Here is a 24,907-nt window from a genome sequence, read left to right as displayed (position 1 = left end):
TAATAATCAAAAGCCAGTATCACCAAGACTCCTTGAGCCTCAGCCTGACCTGGAAGGCCTTTGGCTTCTTCCAGGTATTAGCTTGTCATAATCAGCTGAAATCCTACTTCATATATTTTTGTGGCTTGCAGCAGTGAAAGGTAAGAACAGACCTCCATAAGTTGTGCTCTGATTTCCACTTGCACACCATGCTGTATCTGTGCGTGTGCATGCATACACACTCAAAATAAATAAATGTAAACATTTAAAAATTTCTATTTAGTCACAATATAAAAAGGAAGGAAAAAAGTGAAACTACCAAGAAGGAACATGACACATGAACAAGTATGAAGAAGACATGATCTTGGAAAGGAAAATTCAATATCTTAATCTGTAAATTAAAACAGCACTGTGAAAGTATCAGTCCTCCCTTTCAGCCTCTATGCTGGAGATCAAACTTAGGTCTTAGAGCATATCAGACAAATACAAGATGTTCTGCATCATTATACATGCCAAGCCCCTCCTCACGTTTGTTTTTATAATGAGTTAATCCTAAATTTTATATTGCATAAAGGTGTGGTAGCAGATCTCTCAGCTCCAGGCTAGCATGGGTTATATAGTGAGTTCCAGGCCAGAGAGTGACATAGTGAAACCTGTCTCCACCCTCTGGTCTCCTCCCCAGTTTTATCTGCTAGGGGAGAAGTCAAGTAAAGAGAGTCTAAAAAAAACAAAGAAACAAGGACAACATTTATCAAATGTCAGCTGAAGTATTAAAATAGTCAATAAGCTTGAGAGTACCTGCCTTGAACTCACAGAGATCCACCTGCCTCTGCCTCAGCATGCTGGGATTAAAGGCGTGCGCCACCGCACCCAGCCTCATTCTTTGAGACTCCAGCTAGTTCGTCCTAGGGATCCCATCTCAGCCTTTCTAGGTTACCATTCAAGGCAGGCTTCCATGCCCAACTAGCATTTACACAGGTTCTGGGGGTCCAGACTTGAGTCTCGCTTGCATAGCAAGTACCTTAACACTGAACCTTCTCACCAGCCCCTCAGAATTCATCTGATTATACACTTCAAACTGTTTGTTACATTTCTACACCTACTATAAATACAATAGGTGTGTACTATTAACAGTTGGCCTGGCTTGGTCTATATGATGTGTGTAATTTATTCTAGATGTTCTTCTGCATTTTTTGAGGAAGAGAGATCAGCATTAAAACAGAAACGGCAGAAAATCCGGCTCTTACAACAAAGGAAAGTTGCAGATGTTTCACAATTCAAAGATCTCCCAGATGAAATTCCTCTACCCTTGGTCATTGGAACCAAAGTTACAGGTAAGTGAAAACCAGGTTATTATGAGTCACTTGTAAGTTGTAGCCAAGACTGCATCTATTAGACATTTAGGAAGTGTAGCTCTGGTTCTATAGCAGTTCACTGTAGTGAAGAAATATTAGTGGGCTGAAGTGCTGGCTCAGTGGTTAAAAGCACTTGCAGCTTTTGCAGAGATCTTGGGTTCAGTTCCCAGCACCTGCACAGCAGCTTACAACCTGTTCCAGTGGGATCTGATGCCCACTTCTGGCCTCTGAGGGTACCAGGCATGCATGTGATACATATATAGGCATGTGGACACACACTCATGTATAGAAAATAAAAGTAAGTACATTAAAGATATGTATATTAGTTCAATAGTATCTACTACAGTATCTACTACAGTATCTACTAAAGTAGCCAGGCATAGTGGCAAAGGCCCATTATCCCTGCTCCATGGAAAGCTGAGGTCACCCTGGCCTACCTACATAGCAAGACCTTGTCTCATAATAGAAAAGGGTTAGGGATGTAGCTTACTGGAAAGTGCTTCTCTAGCACAAGTAATGATTTAATCCCTCAAAAAAAGAAAGAAAGAAGTAAAAAATAAAGCAAACTGCTATAAAGATGAAATATAAGTTTCATTGGAATAAGTATAGCTTATATACATTTAAAATTTTAAAATTATTTTATCTTGCTTCTACACTATTTGTTTCCTAACCAGCCTTAGTTAATTCACAAGCAGCATTGTTCTGTTATATTTGGGTCTAGAAATAATCCATTTTTAATAATTGAATAAAACTAAGTTATTCAGTAGGCTGTTTGTTCACAACTGTGTAAGGTGGAGGCAGTGTGTGGTGGCACACACCTGAAGACTTAGCTGTGCTGGACTCCAGAGCAGGACGCTTGCATCCTTGCCAGCTAGAGGTAACATAGAGCACTACCTACCTCACTTCACAGTTTAGCAAGTGGTGGTGACACACACCTTTAACTCTAATACTCAGAGGCAGGCAGGTCTTGAGTTCTAAGACAGCCAGGGTTACATAGAGAGACCTTGTTTTTTGTTTTTTTTTTTAATTTTTGTAAGATATAAGATTTGTTGATTTTATAGGTAAGATTCTGCATACCCACTTCAGTTATAGCAAAGAGGAAAATAAAATGAAAACTTCAGATTTAGGGCTGTAATTTTGTGGTAGAGCACTTGTCTAGTGTGCATAAGGACCTAGCTTCAAAGACCAGAACTGTAGCTGGCATGGTGACACATGCCTTTAATCCCAGCAGAGGCAGGCAGATCTCTGAGTTTGAGGCCAGCCTAGTCTGGATGAGTTCTAGGATAGCCAGAGCCACACAGAAAAACCCCCGTCTTGGGAGGAAAAAATAAGACCAGAACTGCAAATTTTATTATGTGTGTATGCATGTTTTGTCTGCATGTATGTCTGTGTCTAGTGTCCTCAGAGTGCTGTGGGATAATGCTCTTGTACACTGTAAAGATTGGTTTAATAAAATGCTGACTGACCAGTAGCCAGGCAGGAAGTATAGGCGGGGCAGGAAAACTGAGAATGCTGGGAAGAGGAAGGGTAGAGTCAGGAGGTGCTTTGAGCCACCACCAGGAGAAGCAAGATGTGAAAGAACCAGTAAGCCATGAAGCCAGATGGCAGTGCACAGATGAATAGAAATGGGCTGAGTTAAGTTGTAAGAGCTAGCTAGCAAGAAACCTGAGCCAGTAGGCCATAGCATTTGCAATTAATATCAAGCCTCTAAATGATTATTTTAGAAGCAGCTGTTGGCTGCAGGGCTGGGCAGGACTGGAGAAACCTTCCGGCTACATCAGAGTCTAGAAGAGAATGTTGGATCACTTGAGACTAGTTATAGACAGTTGTTAGCCACTATGTAGGTGCTGGGAACCAAACCTGGGTCTTCTGCAAGAGCAGCAAGTGCTCTTAAGCACTCAGCCATCTCTCCAGCCCCACTATATATATATATATATATATATATATATATATATATATATATATATATATACTTTTATTTTTATTCTCTGAGAATTTTATACATACATACAGTGTATTTTTATTATATTCACATATATTCACTACTCCTTCCTTGCTATATATTTTTTCCTGAGTTAGAATCATATTTCCTAGTTAATATATCTCTGAATTTTTGGTTGAAAACATGATACTATGGTAACTATATTGTTGTTTTACAGTGTGGTTAAATTTGCTATAGTTGCTTGCCTTTGCGACTACTGGTCTGTCTTCTCCATTTTCTTTCTTTCTTTCTTTTATTATGATTTAATGTGTGTGATTCTTTTGCCCACATGTATGTCTGTGTACCCAGTGTGTGCGGTGACCTCAGAAGTAGAAGAGGGCATCAGATTCCCTAGAATTGGATGGTTGTGAGCAAGCACGTGGGGTGCTGGCAACCAAACTTGAGTCCGCTAGAATCAGTGCTTTTAACCATTGAGCCCTCTCTCTAGTATTGTGTCTTCTCCATTTTTATGCTTATTTTTAATCTGAATTCCCAATAAACTATATAGACTCCTATGTCTATATAGTTCAGTGGTGAGCCTACGATGTGGGCAGAGGTTTGAAAGACCTCACGCTGATTTGTGCAGAGTTGTTGCTGGTTTTCAGTCTTCTTTAACTTCTACTTTCTGCAGGCTCTCTAGGTTCCTTCCTGCTCATTTGCATCATTTCCCAGTTAGCTAGAGATGAATGAGAACTTATTTCAGCCTTTACGTCTCCCTGGTTTCTGGATTCTCCCTGCCACATGCTAGCTAGCTGGCCACTCATCTCCACAAGGACAAATGCTGAGCTTAGAAAACTGTGGTGTTCTCCTGTTCTTCCCTGACTGAGTCTACCACTGACTGCTAGAGTCTCATCAGGTCCTTCCCTTTCGGTAGGAATCCTGATGGGTTTTATGACCTGGCCTGCACTAATAAACAGTTCTTACCAGTCACATTGATGGTAATGATGGGAGTGTGGACTAGCCTCATTCATGCAAAAAGGCCATTAACCTCCTGTCCTACTACACTTAACTCTAGAACTCTTTGAACAACCAACTTTTTTTCTTTGAGACAAGGCTTTGTAGCTCAGGCTGGCCTCACAAACTTTATGCCTCAGTCTCTTGGGTGTAGGTATTATAGATATGCACCACAATACTTGGCTCCAAGGCTATTTCTTTTCTGCATTTGGTCCATTTCCATCATACTGAAATAGTTATTTTTGGCAGTCTTGTCCAGGTTAGAGTTGTCTTATGTGGAAAAGAAATCCCAGCTTCTTTCTGCCGCCATTACTAGAAGTTCTTCTCTGCGCATGCATGTTAGGTTGGCTTTTCTACAGTCTCCTCTATGTTCCTGTTTACTGTTCTCTTCATTGATCTGCTGGACAGAAAAATGTTTTTGTCTCCTGCAATTGTGTTTCTGTCAAGCAATCCTTTTTATTTTAAATAGCTTAACTTGTTTATTTATGTGTTTTATTAAATATTATATATATAAGCCAGTATAAAATTTAAATTTTGCCTACTGTAAAAACTTAAGTGCCATTGTCCTCATGACTTTCATGTATGCTAAAGAGTTTATGTGGACGCCCTGGTGTCATTTCAGACTGGACTTAAGTGTCAGTGACATAAAAGTAGCTCATTCAAGGTTATCCTTGGCTGTCTTGTATTTCAGTGTAGCCTGGGATATACACGAGACCCTATTTAAAGTTGAGAATAAGGGCTGGAGAGCTGGCTCAGCAGTTAAGAGCACTGGCTGCTCTTCTAGAGGACCCAAGTCTCTTAATTTCCAGAACCCACATGGCAGCTCACAATTGTCTGTAACCCTCACACAGACATACATGCAGGCAAAACACCAATGTACATAAAATAAAAATAAAGTTGAAAATAAACTACTCCTAATGTGTCACTTAAAATTCTGATATCCAGCTTGAGGTGTTGGCACACATCTTTAATCCTAGCACTCAGGAAGCAGAGGCCGGTGGATCTCTGTGTGTGCAAGGCCAGCCTAGTCCATAGAATGAGTTCCAGACAACCAGAGCTATATAGAGAAATCCTGTCTCAAAAAAAAAACAAACAAAAAGTATGATATCCAGAGTCCTTTTGTTAATTTTTTAGGTATTCAATATTCTAAATGGTGTTCTTTATTTAATCTGTTTGGTAGCTATATGATTTCATTTATATGTCAAATTAAGAATCATTTCAATCGATTTTTTTCTAAAAAGCTTTGTTAATTCTCTAATTCTAAAATAAAGTACACAGTCATGTTAAAATTAGTAGACAGTGACACTGTATTTTTAATGGTTTAAACTACATGCTTAGAACAGTTTATTTGGCAATTAATTCTTTGCATGTACTAAATATGATAATGCCTTTGTTTCTTTTCTCAGCACGGTTACGTGGTGTTCATGATGGTCTGTTCACTGGTCAGATAGATGCTGTGGACACTCTAAATGCTACTTACAGAGTGACTTTCGATAGGACAGGGCTTGGGACTCACACCATTCCTGACTATGAAGTTCTTGTGAGTGATAGTTTATTAAACTTAATTAAAATGTGTTGTAGTATATTTGTATTTTGTGCCTTTTAATTATTTTAGTATTATCTTATAAATTGTCTTTTATTAGAGAATCAAGGTTTCAATTGAAAGAGATGCTTAGGATTTCCCAACCCTGTGTACTACATGTCTGGAGAAGAACTGTACTTAAGTCTCATTTCCAAAGCTAGGGTCCCTCCCTTGTGCTTTACCCACACAGTACTTTACTGTAACAGAATGATTGTTTCTGACTAAGTAATCTTGGAATTTACACATTTTCATTCTAGCCATAAAGTTAAGGTATAGTCAGTCCTAAATTTAAAATATGAAGTAACCTCTTGGACTTTCAGTATTTTCCTCCTGTTTTATTCTACATTTATGTAGAATCAATACCTTCGCTTTTTAAAGTTACGTTTTTATTTATTTTATGTGTGTGTGATGTGTGTGATGCTTGTGCTCGGGCTCACACATAGCACAACACTTGTTTGGAGGTCAAAGTACAACTCGTGGGAGTCAGTGATCTCCTTCCACCATTTTGGTCCCAGGAATTTAACTCAGGTCATTAGGCTTGATGGTAGTTCCCTGTACCCACTGAGTAGCCCAATACCTTCACTTTTTGCATGATAAAATTGCCACAATTCATCAACTTATTCAGGGCTCTGAATCTGGGTGTTGTTTGTCAGTCAAATGGAGACTAGAATCTTTTGATGTTCTAATACACATTAACCTGCTGAGGTACTTATCAGTCTTGATTTTTGTAATGTGGAAATTGTGTGTGTGTGTGTGTGTGTGTGTGTGTGTGTGTTCGTGTTCACATTCTCAAGTGTACTTTGGATCGAATCCAGGGCTTAGTGATCACTATATTACTGAACTACATCCCCAGCCTTACATGCTCTTTTAATAAATAAAATAACTGCTGGGGATACAGCTCAGTGGTAGTGCTTGCCTAGCATGTGAAAGGCCCTAAAAACTGCTAAATAAATTAATTAATTTTAAAACTGTAACTGCAATCTGGACTGGTGAGATGCTATATTTCAAGTTGATACACAGTGTTTACAAATTCCAAGTTTTATGGATTATTCTCTTTTCCCAAAGAGTAATGAACCTCATGAGACAATGCCAATTGCTGCCTTTGGACAAAAACAGCGGCCTTCTCGGTTTTTTATGACTCCTCCACGGTTACATTATACCCCTCCTCTCCAGTCACCAATTACAGTAAGTAATACAGGAATGCCCTCAGTAGTGCAACTCTTGCAAATATCAACTGGGTTCTCATGAAGACACATGACAACTACTTCAGGACTTGAGCTACTGATATCTGTATTGTTTTAACTGATTGGCAGATATTTAAATAAGTAAATGGTTGCTGGAAATATTTTCTTTGTTATTGATTTAATGTAATTTTAATTAAACAGAACTTTCACTTTCTCTAAAGATACTGTCAATGATTAGATGATTCCTTCTGTCCCACAGGATAGTGATCCTTTATTAGGACAGTCACCTTGGAGAAGTAAAATTTCTGGCTCTGACACGGAGACGTTAGGAGGCTTTCCAGTAGAATTCCTTATCCAGGTGGTGAGTTAAGACTTGTCCCTTGCAACAGTCTTTGAAAGAAATGCCCAAGGAGAACTGTAAGCCAAGGGAGCCCCCGTGTGCACTGTCCCACTGTCTGCTGCACTGACATTGTGATTGGTGCTTATGTATTTGACTTTTGTGGGTGCTTTCATTTTGTTTTGAGGTTTTTTTTGGGAGGGGGCAGAAAAAAGTTGAGAGGACTATAAAGATTTTTCACATAATCCTGCCTCACACATGTGTAATGTCCTTCACCAGAGTGGTGCGTTTGTTACAGCCAGTGAGCCTATATTGTTCTCATTGTCACCGGAAACTATATTGTAGTCAGGTTCACTCTTGGTTTTGAGTATTTTAGGAGTTCGGACAAAGTCTTTTTGTTGTGGTTAACTGCTGACCTCTGACTAGATTCTCTGTATTGAAGAAAAGGAGGAAGGGAACAGACTGATGGAGGAGCACACATGGGTTTGTTTATACTTGGGGCAAACCTGGGAAAGACTCCTCCTTTCTTTGTGCCCTTTCTGAAGCAGTGGTACAGTTCTGTAGAAAAGTGAAACTAGCTGAGCAGTAGAGCACTCAGGAGGCAGAGGCAGGGGATCTCTGTGAGTTCAAGGACAGCCAGAGATACACAGAGAAACCTTATCTTGAAAAACAACAGCAACAACAACAACAACAACAACAACAACAAAAAGAAAGTAAGAAAGAAGGAAGGAAGGAAAGAGAAGAGGAAACTAAAGCCAGGGGAAATGTGTATGGTAATGTTACTGTGAGATCAGCCATCAGAGCTGTGGAGAATTCTTCCCCTGCATGGCCCGCTGGCTCCGGGTCTTCTTAGGCTTTCCCTTTCTCGGCATGCTGAATCCTGTGGAAGTTTTGATTCTCCGCGGTTGTTGTTTGTTTTTTTGGGGTTTTTTTTTTGGGGGGGGTTCGGTTTTTCAAGACACTGTTTCTCTGTGTAGTTTTGGTGCCTGTCCTGGATCTCGCTCTGTAGCCCAGGCTGGCCTCGAACTCACAGAGATCCACCTGGCTCTGCCTCCTGAGTGCTGGGATTAAAGGCGTGCGCCACTGCTGGCCGGCTCCACTGTTTTATGGTCTCTGGTTCAGTAGTCTGGTAGGCAGAGGGAGGGTTATAAGTATCTCCCTAGAATACATGAAACTGCCAGGGCTTCACCTTCCAGGCTCAGCACTGGAGGACAGTGATAACCCCTCTCCCCTTTTAATAGCTCAGTCTTAAGGGATCTGGGGTGTTAGGTCATGTATTTAGTGCTGGGATTGTGTTTCATTTCCTGAAATGTGCCTATGCCTGAAAGAAAGGGTGGGCAGAATATGTGCGTATGTTTCTTCAGAGTCTTCTGATGGCTTGACATCTCATCTCCTTGTAGCACTGAATAATAGTGTATTGGGTGGATGTGCTGCCATGGATGTATCCATTCACTCACTAAAAACCTCTTGATTGCTTCCAGGTTTTGGCAATTGTAAATTCTGATTCTACCCTAAAGATGTATGTGCAGGTTTTTGTGTAGCAGGTTTTTGTGTCTAAGTAAGTTGATAATGGAATCTAGAGGTTGGTTAGGTTTGTGGCTCCCCCACACATACATACACCCTTTGGTTGATTTTTATGTAAATGCTGTTCTCTCTCTCTCTCTCTCTCTCTCTCTCTCTCTCTCTCTCTCTCTCTCTCTTCCCCTCCCCCCACTCCCTTTCTTTCTTTCTTTCCTTTTTTTTTTGTTTTGAGATGAAGTCCACATGTATCTTAGGCTGGGCTAGAATTTGCTGTGTAGCCAAGGATGACCTTGATCTTCCTGTCTCCACTTCCAAAGTGCTGGGATTGCAGACTACAGTGCCTGATGTGTGTGATGCTGGGAATTTAACCCACAAACACTAGGAAAGCACTGTACCTGTTAAACAACATCCCCAGCTCCTGGGTGTTGTACTTTACATAAGTCTATGACATTTCATTTGTTGGCTGTCACTGATGAGTTATTCATTCATTCATTATATTGCTATTAGGTCTCAAACCCCAGGACAAATGGCTGAAATGCCCATTAACATCAAAGCGAACCTGGCTGTCAGGTTCTCCCAGCACCCCTCAATCCTTACCTGTTATGGGGTATACCAGCCAGAAGGACTCTGTAACATGTAGGAACTGTGGGATGCAGGGAGAACCTAGTGGCCAGTGTCCACTTCGATATGTTCAATAGGCACCTCAGCCATTTGTCCCAGGGTTTGAGACTTAACAATTGCAAATATGGGGTCTAGAGAGATGGTTCAGTGGTTAAGAACACTCACTGCTTCTGCAGAGACCAAGGTGTAGCACGAATCTTAAATGGTCTTATTAATAGAAAACTCGAGAGCCAGATACTGGAGTGAATGCTGAATGATCAGAGAAACAGAGCAAGCCATACTAACCTCACTTTGCCAATTCCTCATCTGATCTTTTTTCCTCAGACTGGAAGCCTCTGAATCCTCATCAAATTGATCTCAGCTGAACTGCTGCTAAAAGCTAAAAGCTTAACCAGGCTCTAGTTCCTGGTTTTCACGCCTTATATACCTTTCTGCTTCCTGCCATCAGTTCCTGGGATTAAAGGCATGTGTCACCATGCCTGGTTGTTTCCAGTGTAGCTTTGAACTCACAGAGATCCAGATGGATCTCTGCCTCTGGAATGCTAGAATTAAAGGCGTGTGCTGCCACTGCCTAAACCTGTGTGGTTTATGCCTAAACCTGTAGTGGCTATTCTGTTCTCTGACCCCAGATAAGTTTATTAGGGTGCACAACATATTGGGGAACACAATATCACCACACCAAGGTTCAGTTCCCAGTACCTACATAGAGACTCATAGTCATGTGTAACTCCAGTTCCAGGGGTTCCAACACCCTCTTCTGGCCTCTGCAGGCACTGCACACATGTGGGACGTATACATACATATAGGCAAAACACATACACATAAAATAATAAAAATTTAAATTAAAAATAAATCATTAGGTTTTTATTTTAAAAGATTGTTGAGATGCTCATTTCATCCTATTTTTCTTTCTTTGCTTGTTAGCTGAAATAATTGTATAAGAAAAGCATCACCAGGCATGGAGGTGCATGCCTGCAACTCCTGGCACTCAGGAGCCAGAGGCAGGAGCATCACTGAATTTTAAGCCAGTCTGGTTTACCAAACAAGTCCACACCAGCCTGGGCTACATGGCAAGACCATGCCTTGAAAGAGGGGAGGGATAGAATAAAGTGTTTCCCTAATATGTTATTTGGTTACTTAATGGTGTAATTTGCATAGAAATACAGGATAAATGTTTGATGCTTTCTCTTTGCTTCCTGGTTCACAAAATGAACTTGGTGATTAAAATCATCTAGTTCCATGGGATCTGACACCCTCTTCTGACCTTCCTGGGCACCAGGCATGCTCATGGTGCACAGACTTACATGCACAGTAGTAGAGCAACTGAACACTGTGGTGGTATTGTGTTCCCCAAAATATTGTGCACCCTAATAAACTTATCTGGGGTCAGAGACAGAACAGCCACAATGTTAAACATAGAGGATAGGCAGTGGTAGCACGCGCCTTTAATCCTAGCATTCCAGAGGCAGAAATCCATATGTTCAAGGATACAGCCAAGCATGGTGACTCACACCTTTAATCCCAGAAAGCGAGCCTTCAATCCCAGGGAGTGGTGGTAGAAAGCAGAAAGGTATATAAGGCGTGGGGACCAGAAACTAGAGGCATTTGGCTGGTTAAGCTTTTGGCTAGTTAAGCTTTTGGCTGGTTAAGCTTTTAGGTTTTGAGCAGCATAGTTCAGCTGAGAGCCATTCGGATATGAGGACTCAGAGGCTTCCAGTCTGAGGAAACAGGATCAACTAAGAAGTTGGCCAGGTGAGGTTAGCTGTGGCTTGTTCTGTCTCTCTGACCTTCCAGTACTCACCCCAATACCTGGCTCAGGTTTGATCTTATTAATAAGAACTTTTAAGATTCCTACTACAGGGGTTGGGGATTTAGCTCAGTGGTAGAGCGCTTGCCTAGCAAGCGCAAGGCCCTGGGTTCGGTCCTCAGCTCTGGAAAAAAAAAAAAAGAAAAAAGAAAAAGAAAAAAAAAAAGATTCCTACTACAGAAGACCATAGTACTGCTTACTTAAGCTGCTTAATTTTTTAAAAAATATCACTGTGAACTTAAGGATCTTTAACTTTAGGCCAGGCGGTGGTGGTGCATGCCTTTAATCCCAGCACTCAGGAGGCCGAGCCAGGCGGATCTCTGTGAGTTTGAGGCCAGCCTGGTCTACAGAGCAAGATCCAGGACAGGCACCAAAACTACACAGAGAAACCCTGTCTCGAAAAACAAACAAACAAACAAAAAAAGGATCTTTAAGAACTTTCATGTTTCCCTTTTTAGCAGTTTTTGACCCTATTGGTCTACAAATTGTTCATTTTGAGCTGTGAACGCTTGTTCAGATTGACTTTTTTGTTTGTTTGTTTGTTTGTTTGTTTTGAGACAGGGTTTCTCTGTGTAGTCCTGGCTGTCCTAGAACTCACTCTGTAGACCAGGCTGGCCTCCAACTCACAGAAATCCGCCTGGCTCTGCCTCCCAAGTGCTGGGATTAAAGGCGTGGGCCACTGCCCACTGAGGGGTTAGTTTTTTGTCAGATGGTGACACACACCTTTAATCCACTCAAGAGGCAGAGCCAGGCAGATCTTTGAGTTTGAGGCCAGCCTGGTCTACATAATGAGTTCTAGGACAGCCAGGGCTACACAGAAAAACCCTGTCTTGAAAACAAAAACAAAACAAGTTAGTTCTCACCTTCCCCCATGTGGGTACAGGGGATCAAACTCAGGTGGTCAGGCATGGTAGCACATCTCACCACATCTAATTACAGTAGATTTTAAAGTAATATTTTCTTTCCTAAGTCAGCATCTCATTATGTAGAGGAGGCTGTCCTGGAGCTTGTTTTGTAGCCTCAGGTGGCCTAAATTTGTGGTCCTCCTGCCTCAGTATCCTGAGTATGTGTTCTATGCTGAGTTTCAACTATTATTTTTGCTATTCACGTGTGTAAAATAAGATGCTTTGCCATAATTATATTGAGACTAAAATGTACCATCAGAACATATTAGTGAAAACTGGAAATAGACATACCTGAATGTCTCTGTTTACTCCAAAACACTTCTCTTTTGTCTACAGACTAAATTATCAAAAATTCTCATGATTAAAAAAGAACATATCAAGAAATTAAGGGAAATGAACACAGAAGCAGAAAAACTGGTAAGGATTTGAGGATTTGTCTTCCTTTGTTTACTTGTCTAATTTTAAAATGGTAGGGTCTTCTAATCTCTCTCTCTCTCTCTTTTTTTTTAATACCTTCTGGAAAAAACCTTTGAGGCATCTTTGTTTTTGTTCTGAAACCAGGTCTTGCTGTGTTTCCCTGGCTGTCCTGAAATGTACTGTATAGAGCAGGCTGGCTTCCAGCTTCTGGCAGGCCTCCTGCATTTGCCTCCTGGTGCTGGGGCTACAGGCATGTGCCACCACACCTGGCTTGCAATAAATATTACTTTAAGTCATTACTTGATTTCACTTTTCCTTACTATATTCAATACACTCCAGTAAATGAGCAGTGTGATAAGTACCTTACCCATTAGACCACTGGCTATACAGTTCCATAGGGTTAATGGTTAGCTTCGTGGACGATTTATATGAGTATAGAATCCCTAGGGCTTATCAATGGATCTTACTAAAGAAGATTTAATGACAGCTTTTTAAAGGTGCTTCAGAATAAGGTAGCTAAGTTGTCATATTTTCGTTAACTTGACAAAGATTTTATTAATCAGATAAGTCGAAAACATTTAGTCAATTTTATTTGTAAGAAAGAATTAGTAGAGGTGTTGGGTTTTCTGAGATTGTCTGTATCTGTGTGAGTCTATGCCTTATGCATACTGATACTCCTGGAGTCCAGCACAGGTTGTCAGATCTCCTGGGGCTGCAATCACGGGTAGTTGTGAGCTGCCCAACAAAGGTGCTCAGAACTGAACTCAGGTAAACCATTTACATAAAAATACTCTTTAAAAGTAACTCTCATCATAGACTAGGCTGGCCTCAAACTCACAGATATTCATCTGCCTCTGCCTCCCAAGTGCTGGAATTAAAGATATGAGCAACCACAGCCAGCAAGATACTTTCTTATCAAGGCATTGAAAATAAAACCTGGGGTTGGGGTATATAGCTCAGTGAGACCTGGGTTCAAACCATAACAGAAGTGAGTGGGTGGGTGGATGGATGGGAGAATGGGTGAGTAGATGCATGTTCAGTTACTATCATGTGTAAATAAACAAACAAATAAATAAACAAACCCACAAACTGAAATTCAGATAAAGGAAAGCAAGAGGTATTAAATTTTTATGGAATAGTATATGTTTCCAAAAAAGAAAATCCTTATTCACCCTCATATGTAATGAAAGAGCTAACATCTGAATTGTTCAATACTCTGCTAATTGTACTGATTTTTTTAGGCAGTGCAAACTAAAAGTATCAAAGGTATATTCAAGTGTTTTTCTTTCCTTTTCTGTAAAGGAACTTCAGGTAGAAAACACTAAACTAGCTGGACTGTGGTAACACAGGCCTTTAATCTCAGCTCTTGGGAGGCAGAGGCAGGCAGATCTCTGAGTTCAAAGCCAGCCTGGTCTATAGTGTGAGTTCCAGGACTCCACAGAGAAACTCTGTCTTGAAAGACCAAAAACACAAATGAAACAAAACCCCGCTTAATGTCAGTTCTTTCTAACCAGGTGTTGTAATACTAACTAGTAGTGATTTTTATCTACCCTGTCCTCATGTAGCCTCTACAACTCACAAATATTTAATCTTTACTAACTAGTAGTGATTTTTATCTACCCTGTCCTTAAATATTTAATCTTTTTTCAGTAATTTAAGTTAAAAGTTGGTTTATTTTTAATTTTACCAAGTAATTTGAGTATTTCACTATTTTTCACCTCAAAAGGATTGGACATAGTACTTTGTTCAAAGTATATGTTCTTACAAAGAAAATCTGTTCAAGTTTCCTTTTCACTCAGAAAAAAAAAATTGTTTTGGACTGTGTGTATGTGTGTGTGTTGTATGTCTGTTCATGTCCACATGTATGTGCACATGCATATACATGCACACATGTTTGGAGACCAGAGTCCAATGTGAGGTATCTTCCTCAATCACTCTCCACAGTATTGTCTGTCTGAAGATAGGGTCTGGTCTTTCAGTGAATCGGGAGCTTATGGATTCACGTAGGCTGGCTAATTCCAGGGACCTGCCTGTCTTTACCAGTGCTGGTATTGCAAGGCAGTGTGTGTGCTGGGGATACACTTTCAGGTCCTTATGCTTGTGCAGCAAGCCTTGTACCAAGTGAGCCATCTTCCCAACCCCCCAAAAAATTTGGTGAAGTTTTTCAGTATAGCTTTTCAGTATAGCTTTGAACTAGATTTTTTTGGATCAAATTATATAGTAATGGTGAGTTAGTGAAAGTTTGAGCTCGTTAACTTCAATGTGTCTTTTCTGTTTTAGATTATTCAAATATGTCTTAAGCATATTAAAATGATATGGGGCTGGAGAAATTGCTCAGTGGTTAGGAACACTGGCTACTCTTCCAGAGGGTCTGGATTTGATTCCTGTCACCTACCTGGTGCTTCAGAACCATCTATAACTCTTCGGACCTTCCCGGGCACTAGGCATACATGGTACAGAGACGTACATGCCACTAGTAGAGCAAGTGGACACCACAGTAGCTGGAAAAACTGAACATCACAGTACTGGAGTAACTGACCGTGACAGTGCTGGGAGACGGACAGATTGAAACAGACACCATGCAAACAGACACATGACTTCAGGACAAGGTGGTTTGACACAGTAGTAGGGAAAGGCGTCTTGGAAATAGTGATAGTGAGTTAGCTGGCTATCAGAATAGGATTTAGGGGATTCAGCCATTACTGTATCCTGGAGATGAAATGGCTGGGGGTTTAAGTCTAGAAATGGAAAGTGGAGCTATGAAAATTTAAGAGACTGTAAGCGATTATATTTATGACTTTAGAGTAAGGACTCCTTAGACTAAGTCAATACAGAAAACAGTCACCATAAAGGAAAAGATTGATAAGTTAACCTACATTGAAATTAAGTATCTTTGAACAGAAGACACAAGAACAGAAACTGAAAGGCAAACCACAGGGTCAGAGGAAACATTTACAGCTATGCACAGTAAGAAAAAGATGTGCAGCCCAGTGGACAGCGGGAAGGAGGGTTGAACAGACTGGAGTTTTTACACAGAAAGATATTCAAACATACCTCCAGAGTGTCTGTACAATACTCAACTGGGCAGCGAGGTGTGGTAGCACACACCTATAATGAGAGCACAGAGGCGAAGGCAGGAGGATTGGGGCTTATAAGTGAGACTTTTTCAAAAAACTGATGCTCAACTGTGTTAATGATCAGAGTAATGTGAGTACACAGACACCATTCATGCTCTTTTAAAGATTTCATTTATTTTATTTTAAAACTTTGCTTTTATTTCATGTGTTTGGGTGTTTTGTCAACATGTATGTCTATTAAAGACTTAATACTAAAGATGGGTGAAAATTTGACAAGTTAAAATTTCCTAATCCATGACTCAGGATAATTTTATCCATTAAAACTAGCCATATGTATATAAAGTGTTCACAACAGTAGTGCTGATAATGGCTTATATTGGAAGCAGCCCAGATACGAGCAAGTAGAGCACAGCATGCTGCGCTGTATAGCAACAGATGAACTGATACGCATATTTGCAGTGGGAGACGAATCTCACCCGTGGGGGCTCAGCCCTATTTCTAGTGCTTAAGAGGGAGAGGGAGGAGGATCACTGCAGATCCCAGGACAGCCAGCTTTCTATAATGAGCTCTGACTACCTATGGCTGCATATCAAGATGCTTTCTCAAAAAGAGCAAAAAGCAAATCCTATATCCTGTTTTGCCATAGTCTATGAAATAAAGATAATACAAAACTATGACTTTATGGTAATGTGGTAATGGCGGCAGAGAGAAAATGGAAATAACAACACAGGTAGGATATAGGATGTTGGTATTCTCCTCATTGACCTAGGTGGGTTTCCCTATCATTCGTTTCCCTAATTTTTGTTTGTTGTTTTGGTTTTTTGTTTGTTTGTTTTGTTTTTTGAGACAATGTTTCTTTGTATGTTTCTTAGCTGTCCTGGAACTCACTCTGTAGACCAGGCTGGCCTCGAACTCACAGAGATCCGCCTGCCTCTGCCTCCCAAGTGCTGGGATTAAAGGTGTGTGCCACCACCACCTGGCTATTGTGTCTAATTTTACTGAGATAGAATTGATGCTCAGTCAGCTGTACTTGCTTAAAATTACAATGTGATCCCATTACCATATGCACTGCTAAAAAGAAAATTGTTTATTGCTACTCTAAAATTTCCTTTGGTAATCTCTCCTTGATTTCTAGGCAGCCATTGATATGCTACCTGTCATCATGGGTTAAGATTAGTTTATATTTTCTAGAATATTGTATAAATAGAATCATACAGTCTGCCTGAGCTCTTTTCATACCTGGTTTTGGCATAACAAGTTTGAGATACACATACTTAGTGATGGGATACAGAATACACAGTTGCTTTTTTCCTTCAGTGCCAATGATCAAACCCAGGGCATTACACTCGTACCACTGAGCTGCTCCTCCCAAGTTCCTTTTCTAACTACTGAATAGCACCTCACTTTATGAGCATACCACAGTTTATCCATGCCTCTACAGAGGAGCACTTGGATTTTTTCCCGTTTCTAATTTCTCTCAAATTGCTGTGGACATTTGTGTATAAGTCTTTTTATAGACAGGTGTTTTTATTTCTCTGGACATGTTTATGAGAAGTGAACATGTTTTTACACAGGTGTGATTACTTTGCAGTAATCCATTGAATTGTATATATTTGTGCAATTTTATATTTAAACTTCAGTTAAAACAAAAACATTAGGGGCTGGAGAGATGGCTCAGGGGTTAAGAGCACTGACTGCTCTCCCAGAGGACCCAGGTTCAATTCCTAGCACCCACGTGGCCACTCACAACTGTCGGTAACTCCAGTTCCAGAGGATCTGACACAGATATACATCCAGGCAAAACACCAATGCCCATGAAATTTAAAAAAAAAAAAAAAAAACAAGATGATAATGTCAAGCATGGTAGCACAGTCCTTTAAATCCAGCCCTTAGGAGGCAGAGGCAGGCAGATTTCTTGAGTTCAAGATCAGCCTGGAGAATGTAACATTTTCTAGGACAGACAAAGGTACAATTTTCCCCTCTACTGGGGATTGGACCCATGTCCTCACGTATGCTAGCCAGAACTCTGTTGTTGAGCTGTACCCCAGCCCCATGACATTCAACTTTCCAGCGTGAAATTACACCTGTATGACTTGATTCTAGTACATAGGAAGTTCATTCACTGTCTGACTGAACTCTTTCCCACTCCCTCGAAAGCATACCTGGTCAGTTGACATGCTACATTACAGCGGTGCCCCTTATTCCTTTGGTTCCCTTTTCTGGCTTCCATGGGGACTGCCACATGTAGTGCAGAGACATAACACCACAGTCAAAACACCATACACATAAAAATAAAAATAAATAAAATAAAAATATTTTTTAAAAAATTCTAGTGTGTGAAGACTAACCATATAACTCTCCATCTTCAGGTATAGCAAATTGGTTAGTGTGCAAGGAAATGTTCATACACTCTTCAGTGAGAAGATAGGCTACTGGAAGGCTACTTGCCATATTGATAGCCAAAACCTACTTCTGGATTGTTTGTATTAGTGCTTTTCAGTTACTGTGATAAAGCATGGTGACCAAGGAAACCTGCAGAAGAAGTGGTTTATTTCGGCTTATGGTTCTGGAGGATTAAGAGTCCTTGGTGACTGGAGCATGAAGCTGAGAGCTCACATCCTCAACCATAAGCACAAAGTAGAGAAAGCTAACTGGAAGTGGCATGGAGTTTTGAAACACTCAAAGCCCACCTCTAGTGTCATATTTCTTTATCACACTTCCCTAATTAGTGACAACAGCTAGGGCCTGGGGGTCATTCTCATTCAGACTACCTCATTCCAGTTAGTTTATGGCCATATCATAATACAAAATGAATTTAGACCAACTTCAAGAGTCCCCCTAGTCTTCTCTGAACACTATTTCAAAGTCCAAAGTCTCTTCTGAAACTCAAGACAATCTCTTAATTGTAACCCTTTGTAAAATCAAAAAGCAAATTACATATTTCGAACTTAGTGTTCCTAAAGGGAAGAACTGGGGTATAATATGGAAATACTGGATCAAAGCAAGACTGGAGCCCAGTGGGCAACACCAAATCCTGGAGCCCCATCTCTGGGGTCAAAGGGGCATTTGCTTCATTAAAGTTCTCTGTATATAAACTCTCCATTAAAAGAAGTAAATGGGGCAGGAGAGATGGCTGAGTGGTTAAGAGTGCATACTACTCTTACAGAAGCCCCGAGTGCAATTCCTAGCATTCCAATTGAGCAGCTTACAGCCACCCGCAACTCCAGCTCCAGGGGGATCCTATACTTCTGGCCTCCATGGGCACTGGCATTTACATGTACATACACACACTCACATAATTTAAAGCAACCAAGTAAATATGAAAAAACAAAGTAAATAGCAGACATCATGCATTCCTAAGGACAAGGACAGTTTCCTGATAACACTTAACACCATTATCACTTAAGAACAGTATCACTGGCTACAGGCTAATGACCTGCTGGGTGTTTTACATCTCTTTTAGATGATTGAAATTGCATTGTTAACAAGACAAAACCTTAATAAGATCTGTTTTTTTTCTTCTTAGAAATCATATTCCATGCCCATTGGTATTGAATTTCAACGGAGATATGCAACAATTGTTCTAGAGCTTGAGCAGTTGAACAAGGACCTAAACAAAGTTTTGCATAAAGTTCAGCAGTATTGCTATGAGGTGAGTGCTTTGTATTGCTTTCTTCTTTTGTTTTTGAAACAGGCTCTCACTTTATAGCTATGGCTGACCTGGAACTTATTGTGTAGCCCAGGCTGGCCTCGAACGCACAGAGATCCTCCTGGCTCTGCCTCCCAGGCTGGGATTAAAGGCGTGCACCACCATGCCCACCTTATTTCAATTACTTTCCCTCCACGTTTTATTATTTGAAGTTTAATGCTTTTACCTTCACCTCTTACAGGCTCTAAGTTAAGCCAGGATCTTTAAAAGGCCTTTTAGCAGACTATATTTTACATATATATTTACTCATATCGGTGTTAAGAGTACTTTATATACAGTCAACTATCAATTTTCAGTTACTAAATTAAAAATGATATTACTCTACCAAAAAAAAAAAAGAGACTTAGAATTCAGAATCCAGAAAAATAATTATCTTTTGTGTTTTGATAGTGCCGTGTGTGTGTGTGTGTGTGTGTGTGTGTGTGTGTGTGTGTGTGTGTGTAGTCTTGGCTGTGTTCCTGTTCATTTGTTGGGGGCAGGGACTGATGGGTGCCAGAGTCAGTAGTCAGTTTCAGGCGTCATTCCTCAGGTACTTTCTACCTTGTTTTATCAAACAGGCTCTCACTGGGACCCAGGGCTCGCTAATCAGGCATCTCTCTCCCTCCCAACACTGGATTACAAGCACACACTGTCACGCCTGCTTTTTACACAGGTTCTGAGGATCAAACTCAGGTGTCATGTTTGTGCTGCTAGCACTTCGTGACTGTGCTATCTCCGCAGTCCCTTGTTTGTTTTTGAGGCAGTGTCTTGCTGCCTAGTCTAGGTTAGCCTTGGACTCAGAATTCTTCTGCCTCAGCCTCCTCTAGCCAAGTGCTAGAATTACAGGCAGCACCACCATGCCTGTCAGAACAATTACTCTTAATTCCACTATCCCAGAAACTGTATTTTTGTTTACTATGATTTTTTTTTAATGTATGGGTATTTGGCCTGTGACTGTGCTTCTGCACCATGTGTGTGCCTGGTGCGGTTGGAGGCCAGAGAGGGTGTCAGATCTGGAGTTACACACTGTTATTAGCCACCATAGGGTGCTGGGAACTGAAATTGGGTTCTCTGCAAGAGCAACAAGTGCCCTTAACCACTGAACTATCTCTCCAGCCTCCTTCCTTAAGTTTATTTATTTCATTTATGATTATTTTGTCTGAGTGTATATATGTGCATCACATGCATGCCCAGTGCCTCCAGAAGTCAGAAGAGGGCTTTGGATTCCCTGGAGCTGGAGTTACAGGTGGTTGTGAGTGACCGGGTGCGTGCTGGGAACCAAACCTGAAACCTGCAAAAATAATGCTCTATTTTTTTAAAAAATTTTTTATTATTATTTTTATTTTTTGGTTTTTCTTTTTTTTTTTTTTTTTTTTTTAAATAACTTTTCTTTTTTTTTTTTTTTTAAATATTTATTTATTTATTTTATGTATACACTGTTCTGCCTGCATGTATATCTGCACGCCAGAAGAGGGCACCATATTTCATTATAGATGGTTGTGAGCCACCATGTGGTTGCTGGGAATTGAACTCAGGACCCCTGGAAGAGCAACCAGTGCTCTTAACCTCTGAGCCATCTCTCCAGCCCTATTTTTTGGTTTTTCAAGGGAGGGTCTCTGTGCAGTCTTGGCTGTCCTGGAACTCTCCCCCTTTGAAACAGCATGCATCATCTCAGCAATCGTACCCTGTATTGTTTTCTTTCCTCCTCCTTTCAACTGTCTTAGAACTGTGAATCTTAGATTTCAGGGACACAGGTCACAGGAGTTTGGGGAATTTTTCATTCACATGTAATTATAAATAGTAGGGTAGTTCAATCATCACCTAAAATTTAAAACTCCTACTACAAAGTATTAAATTATTGTGATGAATTTAGCATGTTCCTGCTAAATGCCTTTGCATTCTTTGAACCTGTGTTTCTAGTAAAGCCCCCTATATTTGTGATAGGAGATTCTCGTCACCATATTGGTAAGTCCCAAAACTCTGTCATAGATGATGATGTCTAGCTACTTGAACTGAACTAAGAGAGTGAGTCGGGGTCACCTCTGTCTCTTCTTTTAGCCATGCATTCTCATTCACACTCCCACTTCCTGCCCCCCTTCGTGTTTCCAGTCATGGCATAACCAGGGCTTTGCATATTCTAGGTAATTTCTTTGCCACTCAGCTATATTCCTGGTCCCTTGGTTTTAATAATACAGTATTACTCTACAGCCCAGGCTGGACTTGAACTCCCAAACTTCCCACCTCCACTTCCTCAGTGCTAGGATTACAGCTGTATACATACCACTGTGCTAGGCTGCATCGTTATTTATTTCTAATTTCGTGATAGTCATCTGCTACCTGTCTATCAGTGACTTGTTCGAGTAAATAGATTTTCCGGCCTAACTAGCAACTATCCAGAAGTATAGACCACAGGGTTTAAGAGACTTCTTAACAAAATGGCACATAAAGATGGGGCTTACACCTCAGTTTCTATAATCCCCAAGGGCATTTGTGATAGGCTTCCTTCCCACTCAAGTGAAATGAGTTGATTTCCACAAAGCTCGCGAAGTAGAGCATTGATTTAAGAAATAATAAACCAGAGCTCTATGACTTGGCAGTTTTACTCCTTAGTATACACAGACAGTTGAACACGTATTTACCAAAAGGAATATACTAGAATGTTCATTCCTTATTTCCACCCAGAATCAGAAACTGGATGCCAGAATAAATAAATAGATAAAATTTAAAAATCAGAAATTTGGGGCTGCAGTGATGGTTCAGTAGTTAAAAGCACTGTCTGCTCTTCTAGAGGACCCAGTTTGTTTCTCCAGAACACACATGTAGTTTCACAACCATCTATAACACCAGTTTCAAGGGACCTGACACTCTGATCTGTATCAGGCACACATATGGTGTACATAAACACATGTAGCCAAAATATGCACATAAATTACAATAGTAAATTTTGTTTGTTTGTTTTCTTTTCTTTTTTGACCCAGTTCTCTCTATGTAGCTTTGGAACCTGTCCTGGAACTCGCTCTGTAGACCAGGCCAGCCTAGAACTCACTGAGATCCACCTGCCTCTGCCTCCCAAGTGTTGGAACTAAAGACATGTGCCACCACTGCCAGGCCATAAAATAATTTAAAAAAAAAAAGAAGAAGAGGAAGCTGGGGAGGGAGCGGGTGGCGGCGCAGCATCATCACACAGTGGAATGCTGCCCGCAATGAGAATTAAAGAATTCAGTTACTGTGCAATTCTTTGAACAATGTCAGACGCAGTAGAATAAAAAAATATGATTCCATTTTGCAGTATTTAAACACCAGCACAAGCTAGCCTATGAGGCTGGAAGTCGGGCTGGGGCTGCCCTCTGCCAGGCAGCCCTGGAAGTTGCTGGTCACTAATCACTCATTTCTCAGGCGTGTTTAACTTGGAAGAACTCAATAATTTTCATATTTTATGATTTGATACTTTTCTATATTTATATATATTTCAACTACAAATTTTTAAGGTATTAGAGAATAGGATTATTCATTGCAGCAGTATTAGTAACTGTACACATTTTAAAAACACTTACATTCTAACTCTTAGGAAGTTGACCAAATAATTTATGGGACCTTTCACACAGAACTATGTTACTATGGGACCAAAGAAGAGCTGGTGTGCTCCTGACTCAGTGGTTAAGTACACTTATTGCAGCCGGGCAGTGGTGGTGCACACCTTTAATCCCAGCACTCGGGAGGCAGAGGCAGGCAGCTCTCTGTGAGTTCCAGGCCAGCCTGGTCTACAGAACGAGTTCCAAGATAGCCAGAGCTAAAACAGTGAAACCCTGTCTCAAAAAAAATAAAGGTAGAGAATGATCAAGAAAAGACAGATGGGGCTAGAGATATGGCTTGGTGGTTAAAAGCACTTACTGCTCTTGGAGAGGACCTGGGTTCAGTTCTCAGCACCCAACTCAGCAGCTCACAACTACCTGTTACTCCAGGTGCAGGGAATCTGATGCCTCTGGTCTCTTTGGGCACCTGTATGCACATGATGCATAAAACACACACACATACACATACTCATACTCATATAGTAATGATAACAATAAATTTAAAAGTATGGGGCTGGAGAGATGGCTCAGCAGTTAAGTGCACTGACTGCTCTTCAGAGAACCTGGGTTCAATTCCTAACATCCACATGGCAGCTCACAACTGTCTGTAACTCCAGAGTCCAACACCCTCACACAGACATAACATGCAGGCAAAACACCAATGCACGTAAAATAAATAAATTATTAAAAATAAAGAAATGAACATCAGGCAGTGGTGGTGTACACCTTTAATCCCAGCACTTGGGACACAGAGGCAGGTGGGTCTCAGTGAGTTTGGGGCCAGCCTGGTCTACAGAGTTCCAGGACAGCCAGGGCTACACAGAGAAACCCTGTCTCAAAAAAACCAAAATAGGACTGGAGAGATGGCTCAGAGGTTAAGAACACCGACTTCCAGAGGACCCCGGTTCAATTCCCAGCACCTACATGGCATCTCACAACTGTCTGTAATGCCAGTTTCAGAGGACCCAACACCCATGGCAAAAACACCAATGCACATTAAATAAAAATAAATTTTAAAAAATACATACATAAACAAACATAACATTTGACAACAGCCATAGTAATGATTGACACAAACAAGGCTCATCATTGGATGCTCAAACTGGTAAAGTGTGATGCCATATAGGAGCTTTATGTAGCCTCAAAGTCTTTTCATAAATAAAAGGGGAAATCTTTACTATGTGGAGATCTGGCAGATACTTCACTGCTTAACAGCAGAGAAATACATCTCACTAGTAATGAAACAGATGCACGCTGGGTGCCTTCCAGTAATGATGCAGAGAAGGACTCTGCATCACACTGTGCTACTCCAGCCAGAAACGTCCAAGTCCAGTCTAAGGACCACTCACACAGCTGCGTGGACAGGATTACCCGGCTCCCAGGGGGTAGAAGGAGAGAACTGAGTCCCCAGTGGTCCTTTAACCTCCGTGTGTATGCCATGCTACATCTGGGCCCCCCATGCACAATCTGTCAGAGTGTATCTCATGTTTACTCCTTCTTGTGCAGCTTGCGCCAGACCAGGGGCTCCAGCCTGCTGATCAGCCAACAGACTTGAGACGCAGGTGTGAGGAGGAAGCCCAGGACATTGTTCGGCAAGCCAACTCCTCCTCAGGACAGCCCTGCGTTGAAAACGAAAATCTGACAGACTTAATCGCCAGGCTTACAGCTATTTTATTACAAATTAAGGTAAGTTTCAGAGAAAATAGGTTTATGGGTTTTTTTATACTAAGCAAACTATATTAATTTGTTCCTATTTATGTCTATATTTAAGGTAAAATTTAATTAAATTTTGAAACATTTTTTCCCTGTAGTGTCTAGCAGAGGGAGGAGACCTGAATTCCTTTGAATTCAAATCACTCACAGATTCATTAAATGACATCAAGAATACAATAGATGCTTCTAATATCAGGTAATTGCTCAGGCATAC

At 40.8% G+C, this 24,907-nt stretch overlaps 1 protein-coding gene across 3 annotated transcripts in view; it reads left to right on the top strand.

The window, feature by feature from the left end:
* Lin9 (lin-9 DREAM MuvB core complex component) overlaps positions 1-24,907 on the top strand; it is a 51,301-nt gene that overhangs the window by 24,231 nt on the left and 2,163 nt on the right. For all 3 annotated transcript variants that reach the window (XM_059280578.1, XM_059280579.1, XM_059280580.1), the window contains 8 exons: positions 1,156-1,313; positions 5,676-5,809; positions 6,917-7,036; positions 7,295-7,396; positions 12,563-12,643; positions 19,247-19,372; positions 24,487-24,666; positions 24,792-24,889. In XM_059280578.1, coding sequence (XP_059136561.1) covers positions 1,156-1,313; positions 5,676-5,809; positions 6,917-7,036; positions 7,295-7,396; positions 12,563-12,643; positions 19,247-19,372; positions 24,487-24,666; positions 24,792-24,889 — 999 coding nt within the window. The remainder of the gene's footprint in view (positions 1-1,155; positions 1,314-5,675; positions 5,810-6,916; positions 7,037-7,294; positions 7,397-12,562; positions 12,644-19,246; positions 19,373-24,486; positions 24,667-24,791; positions 24,890-24,907) is intronic.

The sequence above is a fragment of the Peromyscus eremicus genome, chromosome 15 (genome assembly GCF_949786415.1).
Source record: "Peromyscus eremicus chromosome 15, PerEre_H2_v1, whole genome shotgun sequence".
Classification (NCBI taxonomy): domain Eukaryota; kingdom Metazoa; phylum Chordata; class Mammalia; order Rodentia; family Cricetidae; genus Peromyscus; species Peromyscus eremicus.
Note: the sequence above shows the minus strand (reverse complement) of the source record. Positions and strands in the feature narration are given on the sequence as shown.